General features: G+C 37.9%; 2 protein-coding genes across 2 annotated transcripts; one reads left to right on the top strand and one right to left on the bottom strand.

The window, feature by feature from the left end:
- Nucleotides 1-983: 983 nt before the first annotated feature.
- On the top strand, nt 984-5,559 carry LOC146133359 (uncharacterized). Its single transcript, XM_083397719.1, has 6 exons — nt 984-992; nt 1,086-1,286; nt 1,941-2,043; nt 2,715-2,821; nt 4,057-4,204; nt 5,237-5,559. Exons 1-6 carry the CDS (start codon nt 984-986, stop codon nt 5,557-5,559), a joined length of 891 nt encoding a protein of 296 aa, XP_083253845.1.
- Nucleotides 5,560-19,419: 13,860 nt separating this feature from the next.
- Nucleotides 19,420-21,253, bottom strand: LOC146133358 (uncharacterized). Its single transcript, XM_083396424.1, has 4 exons — nt 21,117-21,253; nt 20,339-20,466; nt 19,883-19,951; nt 19,420-19,530 (listed from the first exon to the last, which is right to left on the bottom strand). Exons 1-4 carry the CDS (start codon nt 21,226-21,228, stop codon nt 19,492-19,494), a joined length of 348 nt encoding a protein of 115 aa, XP_083252550.1. The 5' UTR covers nt 21,229-21,253; the 3' UTR covers nt 19,420-19,491.
- Nucleotides 21,254-22,259: the final 1,006 nt, after the last annotated feature.

The following is a 22,259-nucleotide window of genomic DNA, read 5'->3' as shown; positions in this document are numbered from 1 at the left end:
AATAGATATTACTGTTGTAGAGACGCAAGGCAAAACAAAAGGCGTAGTAAGCGATCTGCGGGCTACGAACAAACAAAAAAGTTTCAGGTAATCACAAAGGAAAACTCCGTAAAGATTTTTCAACAAAGCAACGGTGAGTTTTGATTGACACTCGGATTGTCGTCGGAAAGTTTTAAAGAATCCGAAAAACCAATGGATATATTTAGTTTCGTTCAAAGCGCTGATATAAACTGGCCTTGTGCTGTTGTTAACCAGGGGGATGAAAACGACCGACAAACAAAAAAGAACCTGTGGCATTTCGAAAAGGCCATGGAAAATTGCCTTCAAGTTACTTCGCGCTTACGTTGGCTGGGTCACGTACGACATAGCGAGAACTAGCTTGTAAACTAAATAAACCTCGTTTATTCGCCTTGGAATGTTTCCCCGTAAAGTATGTTTCCAAGAATAAGTCGGTAATTTCCAAAACTGTCACAGACTTACTTGTTTCACTTTGGGACAGTGTTTCGCAAGAAGGGGGTCAGACAATTGAGTAAATCGTACATTAATTTAAAGTCATGTTTGATTTGAAAACTACAGTTTGCAGGCAATCCAAAATTTTGCCTTTTTATAAATTTTGCGATTTTCTGCAAAAATCCAATTTTTAATACTACTGCAAATAAATATTAAAATGTAATCTCTGCAGATCTACCTTGCTTCAAATATTCCATAACTGTCTAAAAAACAAGAATAAGGTCATAGCAAATGAATTTCAAGTAAAAAATATGTAATAAACATAACCTAAATTTTCGCATTTTTACCCGATTTTGCGATTTTTGGCAAAAATTCATCTCGATTTCCTCACACCAATACATGTTCAAATGAGCTTAAACTTCGTATACAACGGTTTTAGGTGTCTATCTATCAAAATCCATATGAGGCAGGTGGATTTGAAAAAAAAGTGTTTTCGCGACCCGCCCTACTAAACATAGTTGGACCACGATTATATGGATTATGTAAGCCTTGTAGTATTACTTAACCCAAAATAGCTACAATTTTAATGTTTACGCAACACACCAAACCACTATTTTTGATTATTTTACCACCAGGTGTCTCAGTTGAACCGCTCGATCGCTGACCTCCAGGAGGAAAAGTCGATCTTCGTCCGGAGGTTGGAACAGCAGAAGACAGAGCTGGAGAGGTCCTCCGCATTGCAGGAATCCGCAAACAACGAGAGCCGGCCTTCGCCGGACCTGGAAGTGTCAATGGAAGAACACGAGTCGTTGGTCAAGAACATGTCCTTGCTTCAGGTGGGTTTTTCTCGAGATATTTGATTCAGCCAGTTAGCAAATATACTCCAATAGCTCTTCGAGTTGCTAATTATTGTAACGTAAGGTTTCACTAAGTCTTCAAATATTTAAATGGCTTTGATTTGATTGAAGAAAAACTATGATTTTCGAAAATCTTTTTAAATTTATTTTATGAGCAGCTTAATTTAAGTGTCTAGAAATCGCTGTAGTAAAACAATTATTTTTAACTTTTTGCTATTTTGTTGGCCATTGCGTTTATACTGTTGAGATTTATTTTAATATTTACTAACGTGGTAGAGCTGATACAGAATTCAGCATTGACTGGTACTCTTTTAGTTGTTGTTCAATTCTTTGCAGTGACAAAACTTTAACAGCGCCTAAGAAATTGGTACTTCAGTCGAATCTAATTTGTCTATAGTCTTCATCGTAATGTTATTGCGTGAAATATCGCCGGGTGACAATTGCAAGTTTTTGCGTTCTAATTCGTGCTTCGTGCATTTGACGTGTTTGAATTAATAAAAAGGCACTAAGCTGTCCAAGTATCACCACACTTTAAGTATTTTTGGTCACTGGCATTCATTCAATGAATCCCAAATCTTCTCATAGAATAGACAAAACCTGTCAGTTTATGAAAATTTTTTGCTTTTGCTCTAGGATCGCTTTACTAAAGTAATGACGGAGAAGGTGGACGCCCTAAGCAAAGTGGAGGAGCTCGAACACATCAATTTGCAGCTGCAAAACGAGTGCGACACCATCGGTAAGATAACGGCTAGCGTTTAAAACTGGCAAAAATTCAACTACAACAACATGGATCGAAATGGGCAACGTTTTTAACTTGCGTGTTTGATTGGAGAGTGAACTTACAGAATCGTTGTCGGTGTGATATAAATAAATTTACGTTAGGAAAGCGACTTTTGTCGGCTTTTTGCAGCCCACAAAAGAATTCGAATCGTTGATTCAATACAAAACTGTGAAACTCGACATGTACGATAGGCGCTTGATAAAGTGCTTGATGGTCCCAAGATTGTCAGCATCCGGGGATACAACGTTATGTGCGTATTGTTCGCGGGCCACACTCAATGTGGGCTGTACGAGTGCTCTAAAAAACTTATTATATGCCTTAATACTGAACGTTTCAAATAAATTGCATACAGTTTAAACACTTTTACACTTACTAATTTAAGATTACCCATCTCAATAATTTCCTCTCACGGTACTCAAATATAAAACAAGTTTATATCGCTGAATTGAATAACTGTACGGCATTTCACATACAATGATGTCCACAACTTGTCCATATAACTGGGATTGTACCCAGAATAGCGCGTGATGTTTTTACCAGTAGATTTTCCAGTAGATTTCTTGGTTTTAGGACACATTATCTATGGTGTGGTAAGTGTTTAATGTTTCGTTTCTTTCAACCGTCAGGCGAGTACATCACACTCTACCACAACCAACGTCAGCTGCTCAAGCAGCGTCATCACGAGAAGGACGAGTACGTTTCGTCCATCGCTCAAGAACGAGAAGTTATGCAGGTGGGTCATGTATAGTTTTAACCCTAACCCAATTTCTCGTAATGCTATGGTATTGCAGATGGTTTTGTCGTCGTAATGCCATGGTATTGCATATGGTTTTGTCGTCGGAATGCTATGGTATTGTCGATGGTTTTGTCGTCGTAATGCTATGGTATTGCAGATGGTTTTGTCGTCGTAATGCTATGGTATTGCAGATGGTTTTGTCGTCGGAATGCTATGGTATTGTCGATGGTTTTGTCGTCGTAATGCTATGGTATTGCAGATGGTTTTGTCGTCGTAATGCCATGGTATTGCATATGGTTTTGTCGTCGGAATGCTATGGTATTGTCGATGGTTTTGTCGTCGTAATGCTATGGTATTGCAGATGGTTTTGTCGTCGTAATGCTATGGTATTGCAGATGGTTTTGTCGTCGGAATGCTATGGTATTGTCGATGGTTTTGTCGTCGGAATGCTATGGTATTGTCGATGGTTTTGTCGTCGTAATGCTATGGTATTGCAGATGGTTTTGTCGTCGTAATGCTATGGTATTGTCGATGGTTTTGTCGTCGGAATGCTATGGTATTGCATATGGTTTTGTCGTCGGAATGCTATGGTATTGTCGATGGTTTTGTCGTCGGAATGCTATGGTATTGTAGATTAATCTGCTTAAGATATTGCTGCCTTGTAGGTCTTATTTTGTGTTCCCGCTGTTAGTGCGACCGCAAAATAAATTACGCATGAAATGCTGGAAGGTTTTATCGAGTGTTCCCTAAAACAGTGGTGCCTAAACATGGTTCGCGAAGGGTCAACAAGTGGGTCGCATAGGAACGATTTAAATATGTAAAAAAATCCTTCTGTTCAATTTCGTTTTATTCCAACGAAAGCCGAATTATTGCACCATACAGGTTTGTTTGGCTTCATCTTATTAAACTTAATTATTGCAACATAAAACAGTTTGGGTTGTATTCCAATCTTTCAATAAATCTCGTGTAAGTTCACAAGTCAAGTTTAGTTGATAACAGAACTGTTTTGAAGTCAAATGGTTTATTAAATAGTTCAATGGACAGGGGCCAGTCCTGGGTAGAAGTAGCAGACCATGTCCCGCATAACTAGTTTTTACAGCATTTACTGTGTAAATATAAACTTTTTCGCGCTCTCTACGTTTTTAAAGTGGTGTCAATTTTAAATGGTTAGCAACCGTTGTCTTGTGGTGTAACGTTTTATTAATTAATTTACTTTTATTTTTTGTTTGCAGCAAAAACTTGAAAAACTCCAAACGCTCGTGCGCACTCTCGTCAACGCGAAAGAGAGAAGAAGGCAAAGCGAGGCTGAACAGCATTTATCCTCGACGCCACAGAAGCAATCCGGAGCGAACTTCACCAGCGACAGCATATCACTTCAAGGTATAAAATATATTGTTGTTTTTTTCTAAACGTAATTTCTAACTTCAGATCGGTATCAATTTATCAACCTACACAAGTCGAATTATGAATTATCAGGTCTAATGTCTCCAATATGTGCAACACACTTATACGCGATATCATGAGCCAAACCTTCGGCCTTCTGATCGAAATAACTTCATTAGTGCTAACAAAATAATCAAAGCTTAAAACGTGTTCCACAACAGAATCCTACCTTCGAACAGAACACATAATTGCGTACGCTAAAAAAATCTACAAGTCCAATAGCTTGAGAAGCACGCCGCTTCGAACAACAATAAGTTATACATATGCTTTTACCATTTGTTTGTACACGCATTGGGTCGCAAGTCATGACTTAAACTTAAATACACAACTTAATATGGCATCAGATCGATACAGTTACCACCTTGTTATAGAACAAACATAAATACTATCACGTCGGGTATCGCATACGACCCAATATTATCGCCATCCTTTAACTCAGTGGTTCTCAAATTCTAAAAAATTACGCAACGGTCCCCTAGCAATTTTTTCAGTTGCTCGCGGTCCCCTTAAAAATACACATAAATAAACATAAAATAACACGTTAGAATTAGACGGGTGCACATACAGTCTTAGGTAGGCTTGTTGATCCCGTATTTACTATTGTAACGCTAACGAAATCACTTTATTTGAGCGAAGCAATCACGATAAGTTTTAAACCGCGACCGTACAACCCACAATGGCAGCACAGCAAGCTCTGGAAACGTAATTCTTATTAGCACAACGCTCCATTATGACGTCACAATGCACAATTCAGCTCAAAGCATGCAATCACGTGAATGAACAACTAATCGTAGCTTTCGATGACTAGCGCAAACACGTTGAAATTAAAATGTTCTCCTTCAGGAGGTCTAGTTGATTTTTGTTAGGTGCTTCGCGGTCCCAGAAAATTGGCTCGCGGGCCCCAGTTTGAGAACCACTGCTTTAACTCATCAAAGCAACGCAAAACTTCACCCGCCATTTTCCGCGCAGAAACCGCGGAAACCTCGCCTTCCGATTGGCCAGACATGAGCGAAGACGATGAGGTCAGACAGCGTATTGCGTCGCGGCCCGACATCCTCCCCGACAACGCTCCCCTGTCCGGGGAAAGCCCCTGCGAGCGCTCACCCACCTCCGAGCCCCACCCGGGCAAAACGACGCGCCTCGACGCGGGCGGGGAAGTCCCCGAAGCGCAACAGACCGCCAGCCAGATTATGAGCTTGCTGGAACAAATGCAGAAACCAAACTATTTAAGTGGGCACGACAGGCCACAGGGCTTCTGCTTGAAGTACATGGGAAGGTATACCGCCATCTGAGCCGGGCGCCTAGTTTTTTTCCTCCGAATTTCGGAGCTATGGAAGATTCAACGCCGCCCAGTGACGGTTTATTTTTCGTAAAGCATTTTGTATGCGGTCGCCTAAACCAGGCACTTGTTTGGGCATGCGACAACTAAGGGTTTATACCAGAGACGTGTGATCAGGCGCTATACATAATTTAATTCGAGTTATATATGTCTTGCGAGTTGCGACGATTTGCCCCTGTGGTTACTGGTTTACTGCAATTTAAAAGTAGAGTTTACTCAATCATAATATGCGAATTTAACGATTTGTATTAGAATAATTCCTAAGACTTTGCTTGGTTATCAACAGTTAAATGATGGAAATATTTCACCGACAATCTTTTTTAGTCGTTTAAAATAAAGTAAAGCTAACGACTCCTCCAACTAAGTACAAAAAGCCTAGCAAAAAGGCAAAAGAATCGCTTTTAATAAATATAATAAGGAGCCTATAGTTTTTAGATTGGCTCGTGGCTTGGACATTTTCTTTACGCATGCTATATGAGTGATTGTTGTACATCTATGAAAGCACCTCACTGTTCAATATTACAAACTTAGTCAAATTGCTAACCCTCGACTAGAACGAAACCATGCTGTCGCAAACCCAATCGCTCATGTAAAGTATAGGTGCTTTTTTACTAAGGAACTAAATTCAGTGGCAAACGATTGTTTAGATTTGCCGCCAGTTGCAAATGCGTTGCGTGTTTTGTCTATAGGAAGCGCGCAACACAAAATTAACCCCAAGTGCTGTTTATTTACAGACACGAAATATCCTTTAAACTGCGTTTCGTAACGCGACGATATGCAACACGTGCAATATCATTCAAGTATTGGTGCTATCGGGCAACGAGCCCCAAATGCCCTTTTTGAGCGCTTCTAAGTCGCATTTTTTTGTATTTATTCGCTTTCTCGGGAGCTTTGGTTTGTTGCGTTACTTTGTGTACAGTTACAGCACTTGCTTGCATATTTCGAAAATTTATTGCCTTTGCTGTTATTAATATTATATACTTGTTATTCTTGCTATTAGAAGATCCGGTGTCCTGAAAAGTTGTCGCTTGTGGCAGTCTTCTTGAGTATTTTCTTCGATATAGGGCAGAGATGGCGAACCACTTTTGTGACCCACCACAGATTTTTAAGGACCCACTTGTTCCTGTAGAAATACAGACAAGTTATCAATCATTTTCAGGAAATGATAAATTTAAAAATAAGTTTTTCGCTATGTAGCCTTACTATTTAAATCGTGGTTGCCCATCTGTGGGTCGTGCAAAGAAAGTAGGTGTACGGTACGTTAACTGCTTTTCAACAAATGCGCGCAAAAAGCATACACTAAACGCATTTTGTTTATCGCTGTAAAACGTGGCGATCCTTTAATAAGGGAAACTGGAAAGTAAGAGCTCGCAGACTAAAAAATTCTGAAAATCCTGGATAAACCATGCTGAAAAGCTTTCTACTGAATTCCTGTAAGCCCATAAAAATTGCTGTAGCATTTGTTAACTATTTAGGTTTCAATGTCTGTGAGAATCCGAATTTGGAAATCGTATGAAAACCTTGGTTACCAACCGAGACGATAACACTTGAACCCACGCAACATCAAAGTTTCGCATAAAATAAGCAAATAACTAAATACATGACCCACTTGAGCATTTTGTAAGGATTAAGGTCGTGTTTGTACTCGCGCGATGAAAAGGTTCGCCATCCCTGATACAGGGCATTTTGTTTAGCAGCTGTAGTGAAGAACGTTTTTGTTTTGAAATTACAACGCTCATCTTAGAAGACTATAAGTTGTGTTGCTTTTAGTGTCGCAAGTTTACCGCTATAGGTTTACAATGTGGTGCATGAACGAAGATGGTTTGCCAAAAAAAACGATAGTTGCTTGCAATTGTGGATTCTTGTATAAAAGGCACACACATCCATCCACGGTGCACAAATGTTAATAACTAAGCAAATGAAGACCTTTCTTTGAGGCAAATTCCAATAAGGTCATTGTTGCCATTCATCTGCCTAGCGTCGAAATGAGACCCAGACGTTTGAAGCAGCAAAACCTTTCCAAATAACATTTTATTAATAGCAATGTTCTATTAACGCCAGTAATTTGCAATCTATTGTTGTTTTGCAAGAAAGTGGGCTACCCGGATTCCAAGCGAAGCACTACTTTTAGCCAACGAAATTTCGCGGAATAACACCTAATCCTATGTAAAATAACTAAAGTTCAAGTTGAGTTTTATTTAATTTTGTTTACTGAGCAAACTAGCGTTACCTCTTGTTCAAACAATCTTAATCAACGTACTTTTTTGTAACGGTTCTGAAACAAATCTCCAAAGATTTATATATAGCTCTGGTTAACGTCCAGAATATAGGAAAGCTTGCCTATACTGTCACACCTTTCCTATATACCTTTACCATTGGTCGTACCTGATCATCATAAAAACAAACATTTAGAGTGCACACGACATTGCATTTCGCACTTAATACAAGAGAAAAAATGGGAAAGATTTCAGCACAATAGCATGCAAGGTTTCAGTACGAAAAAAAACTAACCAGCTCGGCGAAGGTAAAGAAACAAATAAAAATTAATCTATAAAACAAGAAAACTTCACACTTGTCTGTTAAAGAAGCTACAGAAAATAAATAAATTCGTGGCATTTCTACAAAGTAGGGTAAAACGATCTTAAAACCAGATCATCTACGAACTCATTTTTCCCGGCCTTTAACTTCGCTCAATACGTTGTTCTTTGTGCTCGAGTTCCTGCAATTCACAAACAAAATTAACGGATTACAATGACATCTTGGTAAATCTATAAATAAGCCTACGGTACCTTTTAATATAATGTATAAATAAAAAAAGTTCTTCAACCGACTACTATTATTGGGTATTTGTAAACTTTTTTGTTAAGTTCAGATTTTACGCAGTACCTCGTTACCTGACAATGGTGTTTAATTATTATTATTTATTATGCTAATAATTCAAAATAACTGTATTTTTGTTGTCACACTTAAATTTATTTTGTATAGTGTTGAAATAACGTGGCTTGACATCGGTTACACAAGTTGGTTTTTAATATTACTACTTCTGATGCATTTATTTCTCACCATTCTAATTTGTACAAGAGTGCAGCAAGGACAGCACAACGATGCAAGACAATCATCTGCGAACGTGCCCTGAAGGTAGAAAATAGAAAAATGCTTGTAGCTTATGTGAATTTCAAATTCATTTTCCACGAATTTGTCTAAGAAAGTTTGATAAATTTCGAATGGATATAGTGATGACAAAAGTTAAAAAAAAATAATTTTTTTTCTTACAAATCCAAGATAGGTCTTAATTTGAGCATAAATATTAAAAAGGATTTTTTAGTATTTGCCCCATAAATATTTCGTTAAGAAAACAATAGCTGGAAAAGTTATTCATTCAATTTTCACCGAAGTAGTGAAGCAAATTCGGATTGTTACAGTAAAACATTCTTTGGATCGAATCAAAAGTTTTCCCTGTATACACTAAAAACCTTCGAATACACTAATTTTTTTTTCTCGGAAAAATTAATAGTTTACTTCAATTCCTTTCTCAGTTCTAGTTGCCTGTCTGGTCATCGCCATGCAGTAAGAGCCGCAAGGGTAGCAAAGCGCGGCCAAACAACATTCCTCGAAGAAACCCTGGTTGGTGTCTTCAGCAGTTTGCCCTAAACAACACACGTTAGTTTTAGTTATTGTTGTACATTTAAGGGGCAAATCCGAACAAGGAATTAAAAATCTCTGATTTTTCATTGGGTAGGGCCTATTATAATGACAACTCCACTATGCCCGCAAAAAACACTTATTTGCTTTACCTGGGTTAAATTTGCAAAATTATTCTATTTAGAAAAAATGGGTAGGCCTACCACGGCAATATGGAAGTGCAAAATGAGGTTTGTTTATATTCAAGTAGTAAAATAGGCAAAAACTGTTTTCGCGAAGAGACATTATGCACCGTAGATCCGCCATGCGTACACATACATTTCTTGCTCCGTTATATTATTGTAAAATGCTGCATACTGACACTATTGCGTATTACATAATATATTCAATAGAATCATTGGTGTTTAAGTACTTCTTAAAAAAAAACATCACGCTGTCGAAGTTTCTAAAATTTATTGACTTGATTTTATATAGTAACATACAATATAAGTTTGAACCGACAATATAATCAATAACTTAAGCAAAAGAAGTTGGAACTGTAGCCTACATTGTACATCCTAAGAAATCTCAAACACAGAACGAACGAAAGAGCCGCATAAAACTGGACCATGACGGCATGTGGCTCGCGAACCGCGTGTTGGCTCTACTGGTCTGCGGGCTATAAACTATTTAAGGTGACTTTTAACAAACTTTCTTATTCGTCTATTCACCTGCCAATACACATGGGAGCAGAAAGGCTTTTATGCAGAGGGTTTTGTTGCGAAAGCACCCCGACAATTGATATTTCCACGTTTTCTTCTCGTCTTTATCTTGTCCTGTCATTATCGCCAATAACTATAATGGTGAAACTAAAACAAAAAAATTGTGGTCATACGCTGAGTTTGCGTCAGTTTGTTTGGGTCTCGTAGTAGTACTATTAAGCCTAACAGAATCTTAGTTTTATTATACACAAAATAAGGAATATCTGAGACATTTAACGAATTGTAAAACCAACCGAAAACGAATTTTGTCGATTGACAATAAGCAGCCCTATATTGTTTTAGTTCAGTCAAGTGCTGGATTAAGTGAACGAAGTTTTGTATTCAGGGTCTCCGTTTTGAGTTCTTCTGGTTATAATTAAGTAATGCTATTTTGATAAATGAAGGGAATTAAGACACTCACACATATGTGTTTAATAACAACTGTGATCTAGCCCTTCGTAAGCTGCTTTTTGACAAACGATAATGGCTTCCGTATCGTTGGTCAAAAAACAGCTTCTGAGGGGCTAGATCACAGTTGTTATTAAACCCACATGTGTGTGTCTTTTATTGAATGATACGGTACTGTTGATTCCCTTCAATATGAAGTTGCTTGTACTAACAGAATGCAGCAGGTATTAGCGTATGGTTGTTTCTCGACTCGCTCCTCTCTATGCCGGTGTATAGCTCACTCTTTTCTAGAGCAACGGCCCGGTATGACCAAAGGTCCTGTATGACCGGAGGTCGTGGGCTCGAACCTCACTGCGGGCTGGTTGTTTTTCTGGCCTGCCTTGCTTGCATCATTGATCGACAGATTCGGTGAGTATTTCCCATTGTTACACTTAATTTCAAATACGCTTAGGCTGACTAAAACTCAGAAGAAATATTGTTTAGATCAGATTAAAAACCTAAACCTCAGTAACGCGGTTACCTGTTTTATGACGACGTTTTGCTAATCTATAGCTTTTGAAAGCTGCTACTATTGTATCACACAGAAATCTTAAAATAGTCATTTGGGCCAATTATATTAGCTATGAATTCCAAATCTGTCGGAGCCGATGTTACAGGGACTTAACAAGTGGCTGTAGTTGTAATTAATTGTCAACGATAATGACTGTTGATTGCACCTATAGTCCAACTTCCAACAGTTACACCTAATGTCCGCCACTGACTGCTATGCGCTTTGCCGATTAACCTACATCCATGACAGGCCCGACGTGTATTTCACGTGCTGTCTCGTCACGAAATTCAATAGAGTCTCGTTTTAAAAAACATTTCCTATATATATATATACCTACAAATTTACATACATTCGACGGTATTTTTCTTTGAAGCTTGAAATCGGGAAAAATTAAAAAAAAAGCCCTATTCACGTAATGTTGATTCTTCGTGTGGCGACATCGATAAGATTGGGTTCTATAGCCAAATACAACAGACGCCACCACCTTCGAGCGTTAGAAATTGCAGGGTGGTTTCCAGCTGCTCTGTTTACATTGTGTCGAAACCAATTTTAAAATAGATATTACTGTTGTAGAGACGCAAGGCAAAACAAAAGGCGCAGTAAGCGATATGCGGGAACAAACAAAAAAGTTTCAGGTAATCACAAAGAAAAACTCCGTAAAGATTTTTCAACAAAGCAACGGTGAGTTTTGATTGACACTCGGATTGTCGTCGGAAAGTTTTAAAGAATCCGAAAAACCAATGGATATATTTAGTTTCGTTCAAAGCGCCGATATAAACTGGCCTTGTGCTGTTGTTAACCAGGGGGATGAAAACGACCAACAAACAAAAAAGAACCTGTGGCATTTCGAAAAGGCCATGGAAACTTGCCTTCAAGTTACTTCGCGCTTACGTTGGCTGGGTCACGTACGACATAGCGAGAACTAGCTTGTAAACTAAATAAACCTCGTTTATTCGCCTTGGAATGTTTCCCCGTAAAGTATGTTTCCAAGAATAAGTCGGAAATTTCCAAAACTGTCACAGACTTACTTGTTTCACTTTGGGACAATGTTTCGCAAGAAGGGGGTCAGACAATTGAGTAAATCGTACATTAATTTAAAGTCATGTTTGATTTGAAAACTACAGTTTGCAGGCAATCCAAAATTTTGCCTTTTTATAAATTTTGCGATTTTCTGCAAAAATCCAATTTTTAATACTACTGCAAATAAATATTAAAATGTAATCTCTGCAGATCTACCTTGCTTCAAATATTCCATAACTGTCTAAAAAACAAGAATAAGGTCATAGCAAATGAATTTCAAGTAAAAAATATGGATTAAACATAACCTAAATTTTCGCATTTTTACCCGATTTTGCGATTTTCGGCAAAAATTCATCTCGATTTCCTCACACCAATACATGTTCAAATGAGCTTGAACTTCGTATACAACGGTTTTAGGTGTCTATCTATCAAAATCCATATGAGGCAGGTGGATTTGAAAAAAAAGTGTTTTCGCGACCCGCCCTACTAAACATAGTTGGACCACGCTTATATGGATTATGTAAGCCTTTTAGTATTACTTAACCCAAAATAGCTACAATTTTAATATTGACGCAACTCACCAAACCACTATTTTTGATTATTTTACCACCAGGTGTCTCAGTTGAACCGCTCGATCGCTGACCTCCAGGAGGAAAAGTCGATCTTCGTCCGGAGGTTGGAACAGCAGAAGACAGCGCTGGAGAGGTCCTCCGCATTGCAGGAAGCCACAAACAACGAGAGCCGGCCTTCGTCGGACCAGGAAGTGTCAATGGAAGAACACGAGTCGTTGGTCAAGAACATGTCCTTGCTTCAGGTGGGTTTTTCTCGAGATATTTGATTCAGCCAGTTAGCAAATATACTCCAATATTTCTTCGAGTTGCTAATTATTGTAACGTAAGGTTTTCACTAAGTCTTCAAATATTTAAATGGCTTTGATTTGATTTGATTGAAGAAAAACTATGATTTTCGAAAATCTTTTTAAATTTATTTTATGAGCAGCTTAATTTAAGTGTCTAGAAATCGCTGTAGTAAAACAATTATTTTTAACTTTTTGCTATTTTGTTGGCCATTGCGTTTATACTGTTTTGTTTTCGAAGTATATTCCAAACATGTCATCTGATCCAATTTTAGTTCTTTGAATACCAATAAATTTTATATGAATAGCTTAGAAATCATTTCAAATATATATGTGGTAATGGCTGTAACGTCAGTTCGATTTAGGTCTTTGAAAATATATAAATTTTATGTGAATATCTTCTCAATTATTTGAAATATATATGTGGCAAATCTTGTAACGCCCGTTCGATTACAATGTAAATTTTGCTCCAAGCAGAAGGTGAGAGATTAATTTTAATATTTACTAACGTGGTAGAGCTGATACAGAATTCACCATTGACTGGTACTCTTTTAGTTGCCTGTCAATTCTTTGCAGTGACAAAACTTTAACAGCGCCTAAGAAATTGGTACATCAGTCGGAGAATCTAATTTATCCATAGCCTTCATCGTAATGTTATTGCTTGAAATATCGCCGGGTGACAATTGCAAGTTTCTGCTTTGTGCATTTGACGTGTTTGAATTAATAAAAAGGCACTGCTGTCCAAGTATCACCACACTTTAAGTATTTTTGGTCACTGGCATTCATTCAATGAATCCCAAATATTCTCGTAGAATAGACAAAACCTGTCAGTTTATGAATTTTTTTTTGGTTTTGCTCTAGGATCGCTTTACCAAAGTAATGACGGAGAAGGTGGACGCCCTGAGCAAAGTGGAGGAGCTCGAACACATCAATTTGCAGCTGCAAAACGAGTGCGACACCATCGGTAAGATAACGGCTAGCGTTTAAAACTGGCAAAAATTCAACTACAACAACATGGATCGAAATGGGCAACGCTTTTAACTTGCGTGTTTGATTGGAGAGTGAACTTAAAGAATCGTTGTCGGTGTGATATAAATAAATTTACGTTAGGAAAGCGACTTTTGTCGGCTTTTTGCAGCCCACAAAAGAATTCGAATCGTTGATTACTTACAAAACTGTGAAACTCGACATGTACGATAGGCGCTTGATAAAGTGCTTGATGGTCCCAAGATTGTCGGCATCCGGGGATGCAACGTTATGTGCGTGTTGTGGGCTGTACGAGTGGTAATGTGGGCTGTACGAGTGCTCTAAAAAACTTATTATATGCTTTAATACTGAACGTTTCAAATAACTTGCATACAGTTTAAACACTTTTACACTTACTAATTTAAGATTACCCATCTTAATAATTTCCTCTCACGGTACTCAAATATAAAACAAGTTTATATCGCTGAATTGAATAAATGTACGGCATTTCACATACAATGATGTCCAAAACTTGTCCATATAACTGGGATTGTACCCAGAATAGCGCGTGATGTTTTTACCAGTAGATTTCTCGGTTATAGGGCGCATTATCTATTGTGTGGTAAGTGTTTAATGTTTCGTTTCTTTCAACCGTCAGGCGAGTACATCACACTCTACCACAACCAACGTCAGCTGCTCAAGCAGCGTCATCACGAGAAGGACGAGTACGTTTCGTCCATCGCTCAAGAACGAGAAGTTATGCAGGTGGGTCATGTATAGTTTTAACCCTAACCCAATTTCTCGTAATGCTATTGTATCGCAGATGGTTTTGTCGTCGTAATGCTATGGTATTGTAGATGGTTTTGTTGTCGTAATGCTATAATATTGTAGATTAATCTGCTTAGATATTGCTGCCTTGTAGGCCTTTTTTTGTGTTCCCGCTGTTAGTGCGACCGCAAAATAAATTACGCATTAAATGCTGGAAGGTTTTAACGAGTGTTTCCCTAAAACAGTGGTGCCTAAACATGGTTCGCGAAGGGTAAACAAGGTGGTCGCACAGGAACGATTTAAATCTGTCAAAAAAATCCTTCTATTCAATTTCGTTTTATTCCAACAAAAGTCGAATTATTGCACCATACAGGTTTATTTGGCTTCATCTTATTAAACTTAATTATTGCAACATAAAACAGTTTGGGTTGTATTCCAATCTTTCAATAAATCTCGTGTAAGCTCACAAGTCAAGTTTAGTTGATAACAGAACTGTTTTGAAGTCAAATGGTTTATTAAATAGGTCAGTGGACAGGGGCCAGTCCAGGATCGAAATAGCAGACCATGTCCCGCATAACTAGTTTTTACAGCATTTACTGTGTAAATACAAACTTTTTGGCGCTTTACGCTAACAACTCTACGTTTTTAAAGAGGGTGTCAATTTTAAATGGTTAGCAACCGTTGTTTTGTTGTGTAACGTTTTATTAAGTAATCTACTTTTATTTTTTGTTTGCAGCAAAAACTTGAAAAACTTCAAACGCTCGTGCGCACTCTCGTCAACGCGAAAGAGAGAAGAAGGCAAAGCGAGGCTGAACAGCATTTATCCTCGACGCCACAGAAGCAATCCGGAGCGAACTTCATCAGCGACAGCATATCACTTCAAGGTATAAATATATTGTTGATTTTTTCTAACCGTAATTTCTAACATCAGATCGGTATCAATTTATCAACCTACACAAGTCGAATTATGAATTATTATTAGGTCTAATGTCCTCAATATGTGCAACACACTTGTACGCGATATCATCATGAGCCAAACCTTCGGCCTTCTGATCAAAATAACTTCATTACTGCTAACAAAATAATCAAAACTTAATACGTGTTTCCACAACAGAATCCTACCCCCGAACAGAACACATAATTGCGTACGCTAAAAAAATCTACAAGTCCAATAGCTTGAGAAGCACGCCGCTTCGAACAACAATAAGTTCCAAAAGTTTTATTATAAATATGCTTTTACCATTTGTTTGTACACGCATTGGGTCGCAAGTCATGACTTAAATGCACAACATGGCATCGAATCGATACAGTTACCACCTTGTTATCGAACATACATAAATACTAGTCGGGTATCGCATACGATCCAATATTATCGCCATCCTTTAACTCAGTGGTCGGCAACCGCCGGTCCGCGAGGAGTTCGTCACCGGTCCGTAGCAGGGTTGCCAGATTTAAAATTTTATTTAAACCCAAACTGAACGCAATATGCCAAGAAACTTAAAAATAAGGCAAACAACAATTAAATGTAGTTTTCTATTCAAAACACAGTAACTTTCGTTTAAACATACTCCACGGTTGATTGGTATGATAAAAAGTCTTAATTAGTATTAAGCACTGGTGAGGTTCAAAACAAACGAGTGTGCTGTGGCCATATGAGATGCATTGCAAAATGATTTATTATTTGACGTTCAGGCAAGAAAGTTTTAGAAACAAGCACATGCATTTTAATTAGTTTATTAAAAAAAAGATGCAATAAGTTACCTTTACTGAACATTTGTTGTTTTTAAAGCCGGCCCGCGGAAAATTTTTAGTTTCAAACCGGTCCGCAGGACCAAAAAGATTGCCGACCCCTGCTTTAACTCATCAAAGCAACGCAAAACTTCACCCGCCATTTTCCGCGCAGAATCCGCGGAAACCTCGCCTTCCGAATGGCCAGACATGAGCGAAGACGATGACGTCAAACAGCGTATCGCGTCACGGCCCGACATCCTCCCCGACAACGCCCCCCTGTCCGGGGAAAGCCCCTGCGAGCGCTCACCCACCACCGAGCCCCACCCGGGCAAAACTACGCGCCTCGACGCGGGCGAGGAAGTCCCCGAAGCGCAACAGACCGCCAGCCAGATTATGAGCCTGCTGGAACAAATGCAGAAACCAAACTATTTAAGTGGGCACGACAGGCCACAGGGCTTCTGCTTGAAGTACATGGGAAGGTATACAGCCATCTGAGCCCGCGTCAAGTTTTTTTTTCCTTCGAATTTCGGAGCTATGGAAGATCCAACGCCGCCCAGTGACGGTTTATTTTTCGTAAAGCATTTTGTATGCGGTCGCCTAAACCAGGCACTTGTTTGGGCATGCGACAACTAAGGGTTTATACCAGAGACGTGTGATCAGGCGCTATACCTAATTTAATTCGAGTTATATATGTCTTGCGAGTTGCGACGATTTGCCCCTGTGGTTACTGGTTTACTGCAATTTTAAAGTAGAGTTTACTCAATCATAATATGCGAATTTAACGATTTGTATTAGAATAATTCCTAAGACTTTTCATGCCTGATTAGTTAAATGATGGAAATATTTCACCGGCAACCTTTTTTAGTCGTTTAAAATAAAGTAAAGCTAAACGAGTCCTCCAACTAAGTACAAAAAGCCTAGCAAAAAGGCAAAAAAATCGCTTTTAATAAATATGCTACAGGAGCCTATAGTTTTTAGATTGGCTCGTGGCTTGGACATTTTCTTTACGCATGCTATATGAGTGATTGTTGTACATCTATAAAAGCACCTCACTGTTCAATATTACAAACTTAGTCAAATGACTAACCCTCGACTAAAACGAAACCATGCTGTCGCAAAAGTATAGGTGCTTTTTTACTAAGGAACTAAATTCAGTGGCAAACGATTGTTTAGATTTAACGCCAGTTGCAAATGCGTTGCGTGTTTTGTCTATAGGAAGCGCGCAACACAAAATTAACCCCAAGTGCTGTTTATTTACGAAGACACGAAATATCCTTTACACTGCGTTTCGTAACGCGACGATATGCAACACGTGCAATATCAAGTATTGGTGCTATCGGGCAACGAGCCCCAAATACCCTTTTTGAGCGCTTCTAAAAACGCATTTTTTTGTATTTATTCGCTTTCTCGGGAGCTTTGGTTTGTTGCGTTACTTTATGTACAGTTACAGCACTTGCTTGCATATTTCGAAAATTTATTGCCTTTGCTGTTATTAATATTATATACTTGTTATTCTTGCTATTAGAAGATCCGGTGTCCTGAAAAGTTGTCGCTTGTGGCAGTCTTGAGTATTTTCTTCGATATAGGGCAGAGATGGCGAACCACTTTTGTGACCCACCACAGATTTTTAAGGACCCACTTGTTCCTGTAGAAATAAAAACAAGTTATCAATCATTTTCAGGAAATGATCAATTTAAAAATAAGTTTTTCGCTATGTAGCCTTAGTATTTAAATGGGGGTTGCCCATCTGTGGGTCGTGCAAAAAAAGTAGGTGTACGGTACGTTAACTGCTTTTCAACAAATGCGCGCAAAAAGCAGACACTAAACGCATTTTGTTTATCGCTGTAAAACGTGGCGATCCTTTAATAAGGGAAACTGGAAAGTAAGAGCTCGCAGACTAAAAAATTCTGAAAATCCTGGATAAACCATGCTGAAAAGCTTTCTACTGAATTCCTGTAAGCCCATAAAAATTGCTGTAGCATTTGTTAACTATTTAGGTTTCAATATCTGTGAGAATCCGAATTTGGAAATCGTATGAAAACCTTGGTTACCAACCGAGACGATAACACTTGAACCCACGCAACATCAAAGTTTCGCATAAAATAAGCAAATAACTAAATACATGACCCACTTGAGCATTTTGTAAGGATTAAGGTTGTGTTTGTACTCGCGCGATGAAAAGGTTCGCCATCCCTGATACAGGGCATTTTGTTTAGCAGCTGTAGTGAAGAACGTTTTTGTTTTGAAATTACAACGCTCATCTTAGAAGACTATAAGTTGTGTTGCTTTTAGTGTCGCAAGTTTACCGCTATAGGTTTACAATGTGGTGCATGAACGAAGATGGTTTGCCAAAAAAAACGATAGTTGCTTGCAATTGTGGATTCTTGCATAAAAGGCACACACATCCATCCACGGTGCACAAATGTTAATAACTAAGCAAATGAAGACCTTTCTTTGAGGCAAATTCCAATAAGGTCATTGTTGCCATTCATCTGCCTAGCGTCGAAATGAGACCCAGACGTTTGAAGCAGCAAAACCTTTCCAAATAACATTTTATTAATAGCAATGTTCTATTAACGCCAGTAATTTGCAATCTATTGTTGTTTTGCAAGAAAGTGGGCTACCCGGATTCCAAGCCAAGCACTACTTTTAGCCAACGAAATTTCGCGGAATAACACCTAATCCTATGTAAAATAACTAAAGTTCAAGTTGAGTTTTATTTAATTTTGTTTACTGAGCAAACTAGCGTTACCTCTTGTTCAAACAATCTTAATCAACGTACTTTTTTGTAACGGTTCTGAAACAAATCTCCAAAGATTTATATATAGTTCTGGATAACGTCCAGAATATAGGAAAGCTTGCCTATACTGTCACACCTTTCCTATATACCTTTACCATTGGTCGTACCTGATCATCATAAAAAACAAACATTTAGAGTGCACACGACATTGCATTTCGCACTTAAATACAAGAGAAAAAATGGGAAAGATTTCAGCACAATAGCATGCAAGGTTTCAGTACGAAAAAAAACTAACCAGCTCGGCGAAGGTAAAGAAACAAATAAAAATTAATCTATAAAACAAGAAAACTTCACACTTGTCTGTTAAAGAAGCTAGAGAAAATAAATAAATTCGTGGCATTTCTACAAAGTAGGGTAAAACGATCTTAAAACCAGATCATCTACGAACTCATTTTTCCCGGCCTTTAACTTCGCTCAATACGTTGTTCTTTGTGCTCGAGTTCCTGTAATTCACAAACAAAATTAATGGATTACAATGACATCTTGGTAAATCTATAAATAAGCCTACGGTAACTTTTAATATAATGTATAAATAAAAAAAGTTCTTCAACCGACTACTATTATTGGGTATTTGTAAACTTTTTGGTTAAGTTCAGATTTTACGCAGTACCTCGTTACCTGACAATGGTGTTTAATTATTATTATTTATTAGTGGTTAGTGCTAATAATTCAAAATAACTGTATTTTTGTTGTCACACTTAAATTTATTTTGTATAGTGTTGAAATAACGTGGCTTGACATCGGTTACACAAGTTGGTTTTTAATATTACTACTTCTGATGCATTTATTTCTCACCATTCTAATTTGTACAAGAGTGCAGCAAGGACAGCACAACGATGCAAGACAATCATCTGCGAACGTGCCCTGAAGGTAGAAAATAGAAAAATGCTTGTAGCTTATGTGAATTTTAAATTCATTTTACACGAATTTGTCTAAGAAAGTTTGATAAATTTCGTATGGATATAGTGATGACAAAAGTTAAAAAAAATATTTTTTTTTTCTTACAAATCCAAGATAGGTCTTAATTTGAGCATAAATATTAAAAAGGCTTTTTTAGTATTTGCCCCATAAATATTTCGTTAAGAAAACAATAGCTGGAAAAGTTATTCATTAAATTTTCACCGAAGTAGTGAAGCAAATTCGGATTGTTACAGTAAAACATTCTTTGGATCGAATCAAAAGTTTTCCCTGTATACACTAAAAACCTTCGAATACACTAATTTTTTTTTCTCGGAAAAATTAATAGTTTACTTCAATTCCTTTCTCAGTTCTAGTTGCCTGTCTGGTCATCGCCATGCAGTAAGAGCCGCAAGGGTAGCAAAGCGCGGCCAAACAACATTCCTCGAAGAAACCCTGGTTGGTGTCTTCAGCAGTTTGCCCTAAACAACACACGTTAGTTTTAGTTATTGTTGTACATTCAAGGGGCAAATCCTTACAAGGAATTAAAAATCTCTGATTTTTCATTGAGTAGGGCCTATTATAATGACAACTCCACTATGCCCGCAAAAAACACTTATTTGCTTTACCTGGGTTAAATTTGCAAAAATATTCTATTTAGAAAAAATGGGTACCACGGCAATATGGAAGTGCAAAATGAGGTTTGTTTATATTCAAGTAGTAAAATAGGCAAAAACTGTTTTCGCGAAGAGACATTATGCACCGTAGATGCTGCATACTAACACTATTGCGTATTACATAATATATTCAATAGAATCATTGGTGTTTAAGTACTTCTTAAAAAAAAACATCACGCTGTCGAAGTTTCTAAAATTTATTGACTTGATTTTATATAGTAACATACAATATAAGTTTGAACCGACAATATAATCAATAACTTAAGCAAAAGAAGTTGGAACTGTAGCCTACATTGTACATCCTAAGAAATCTCAAACACAGAACGAACGAAAGAGCCGCAAAAAACTGGACCATGACGGCATGCGGCCCTCGAACCGCGTGTTGGCTCTACTGGTCTGCGGGCTATAAACTATTTAAGGTGACTTTTAACAAACTTTCTTATTCGTCTATTCACCTGCCAATACACATGGGAGCAGAAAGGCTTTTATGCAGAGGGTTTTGTTACGGAAGCATCCCGACAATTGATATTTCCACGTGTTCTTCTCGTCTTTATCTTGTCCTGTCATTATCGCCAATAACTATAATGGTGAAACTAAAACAAAAAAATTGTGGTCATACGCTGAGTTTGCGTCAGTTTGTTTGGGTCTCGTAGTAGTACTATTAAGCCTAACAGAATCTTAGTTTTATTATACACAAAATAAGAAATATCTGAGACATTTAACGAATTGTAAAACCAACCGAAAACGAATTTTGTCGATTGACAATAAGCAGCCCTATATTGTTTTAGTTCAGTCAAGTGCTGGATTAAGTGAACGAAGTTTTGTATTCAGGGTCTCCGTTTTGAGTTCTTCTGGTTATAATTAAGTAATGCTATTTTGATAAATGAAGGGAATTAAGACACTCACACATATGTGTTTAATAACAACTGTGATCTAGCCCTTCGTAAGCTGCTTTTTGACAAACGATAATGGCTTCCGTATCGTTGGTCAAAAAACAGCTTCTGAGGGGCTAGATCACAGTTGTTATTAAACCCACATGTGTGTGCCTTTTATTGAATGATACGGTACTGTTGATTCCCTTCAATATGAAGTTGCTTGTACTAACAGAATGCAGCAGGTATTGGCGTATGGTTGTTTCTCGACTCGCTCCTCTCTATGCCGGTGTATAACTCACTCTTTTCTAGAGCAACGGCCCGGTATGACCAAAGGTCCTGTATGACCGGAGGTCGTGGGCTCGAACCTCACTGCGGGCTGCTTGTTTTTCTGGCCTGCCTTGCTTGCATCATTGATCGACAGATTCGGTGAGTATTTCCCATTGTTACACTTAATTTCAAATACGCTTAGGCTGACTAAAACTCAGAAGAAATATTGTTTAGATCAGATTAAAAACCTAAATCTCAGTAACGCGGTTACCTGTTTTATGACGACGTTTTGCTAATCTATAGCTTTTGAAAGCTGCTACTATTGTATCACACAGAAATCTTAAAATAGTCATTTGGGCCAATTATATTAGCTATGAATTCCAAATCTGTCGGAGCCGATGTTAAAGGGACTTAACAAGTGGCTGTAGTTGTAATTAATTGTCAACGATAATGACT

The sequence above is a fragment of the Ascidiella aspersa genome, chromosome 9, assembly GCF_963924565.1.
Source record: "Ascidiella aspersa chromosome 9, kaAscAspe10.2, whole genome shotgun sequence".
NCBI lineage: Eukaryota > Metazoa > Chordata > Ascidiacea > Phlebobranchia > Ascidiidae > Ascidiella > Ascidiella aspersa.
The sequence above is the reverse complement of the archived record's forward strand: the minus strand, read 5'-3'. Positions and strand labels throughout refer to the sequence as shown.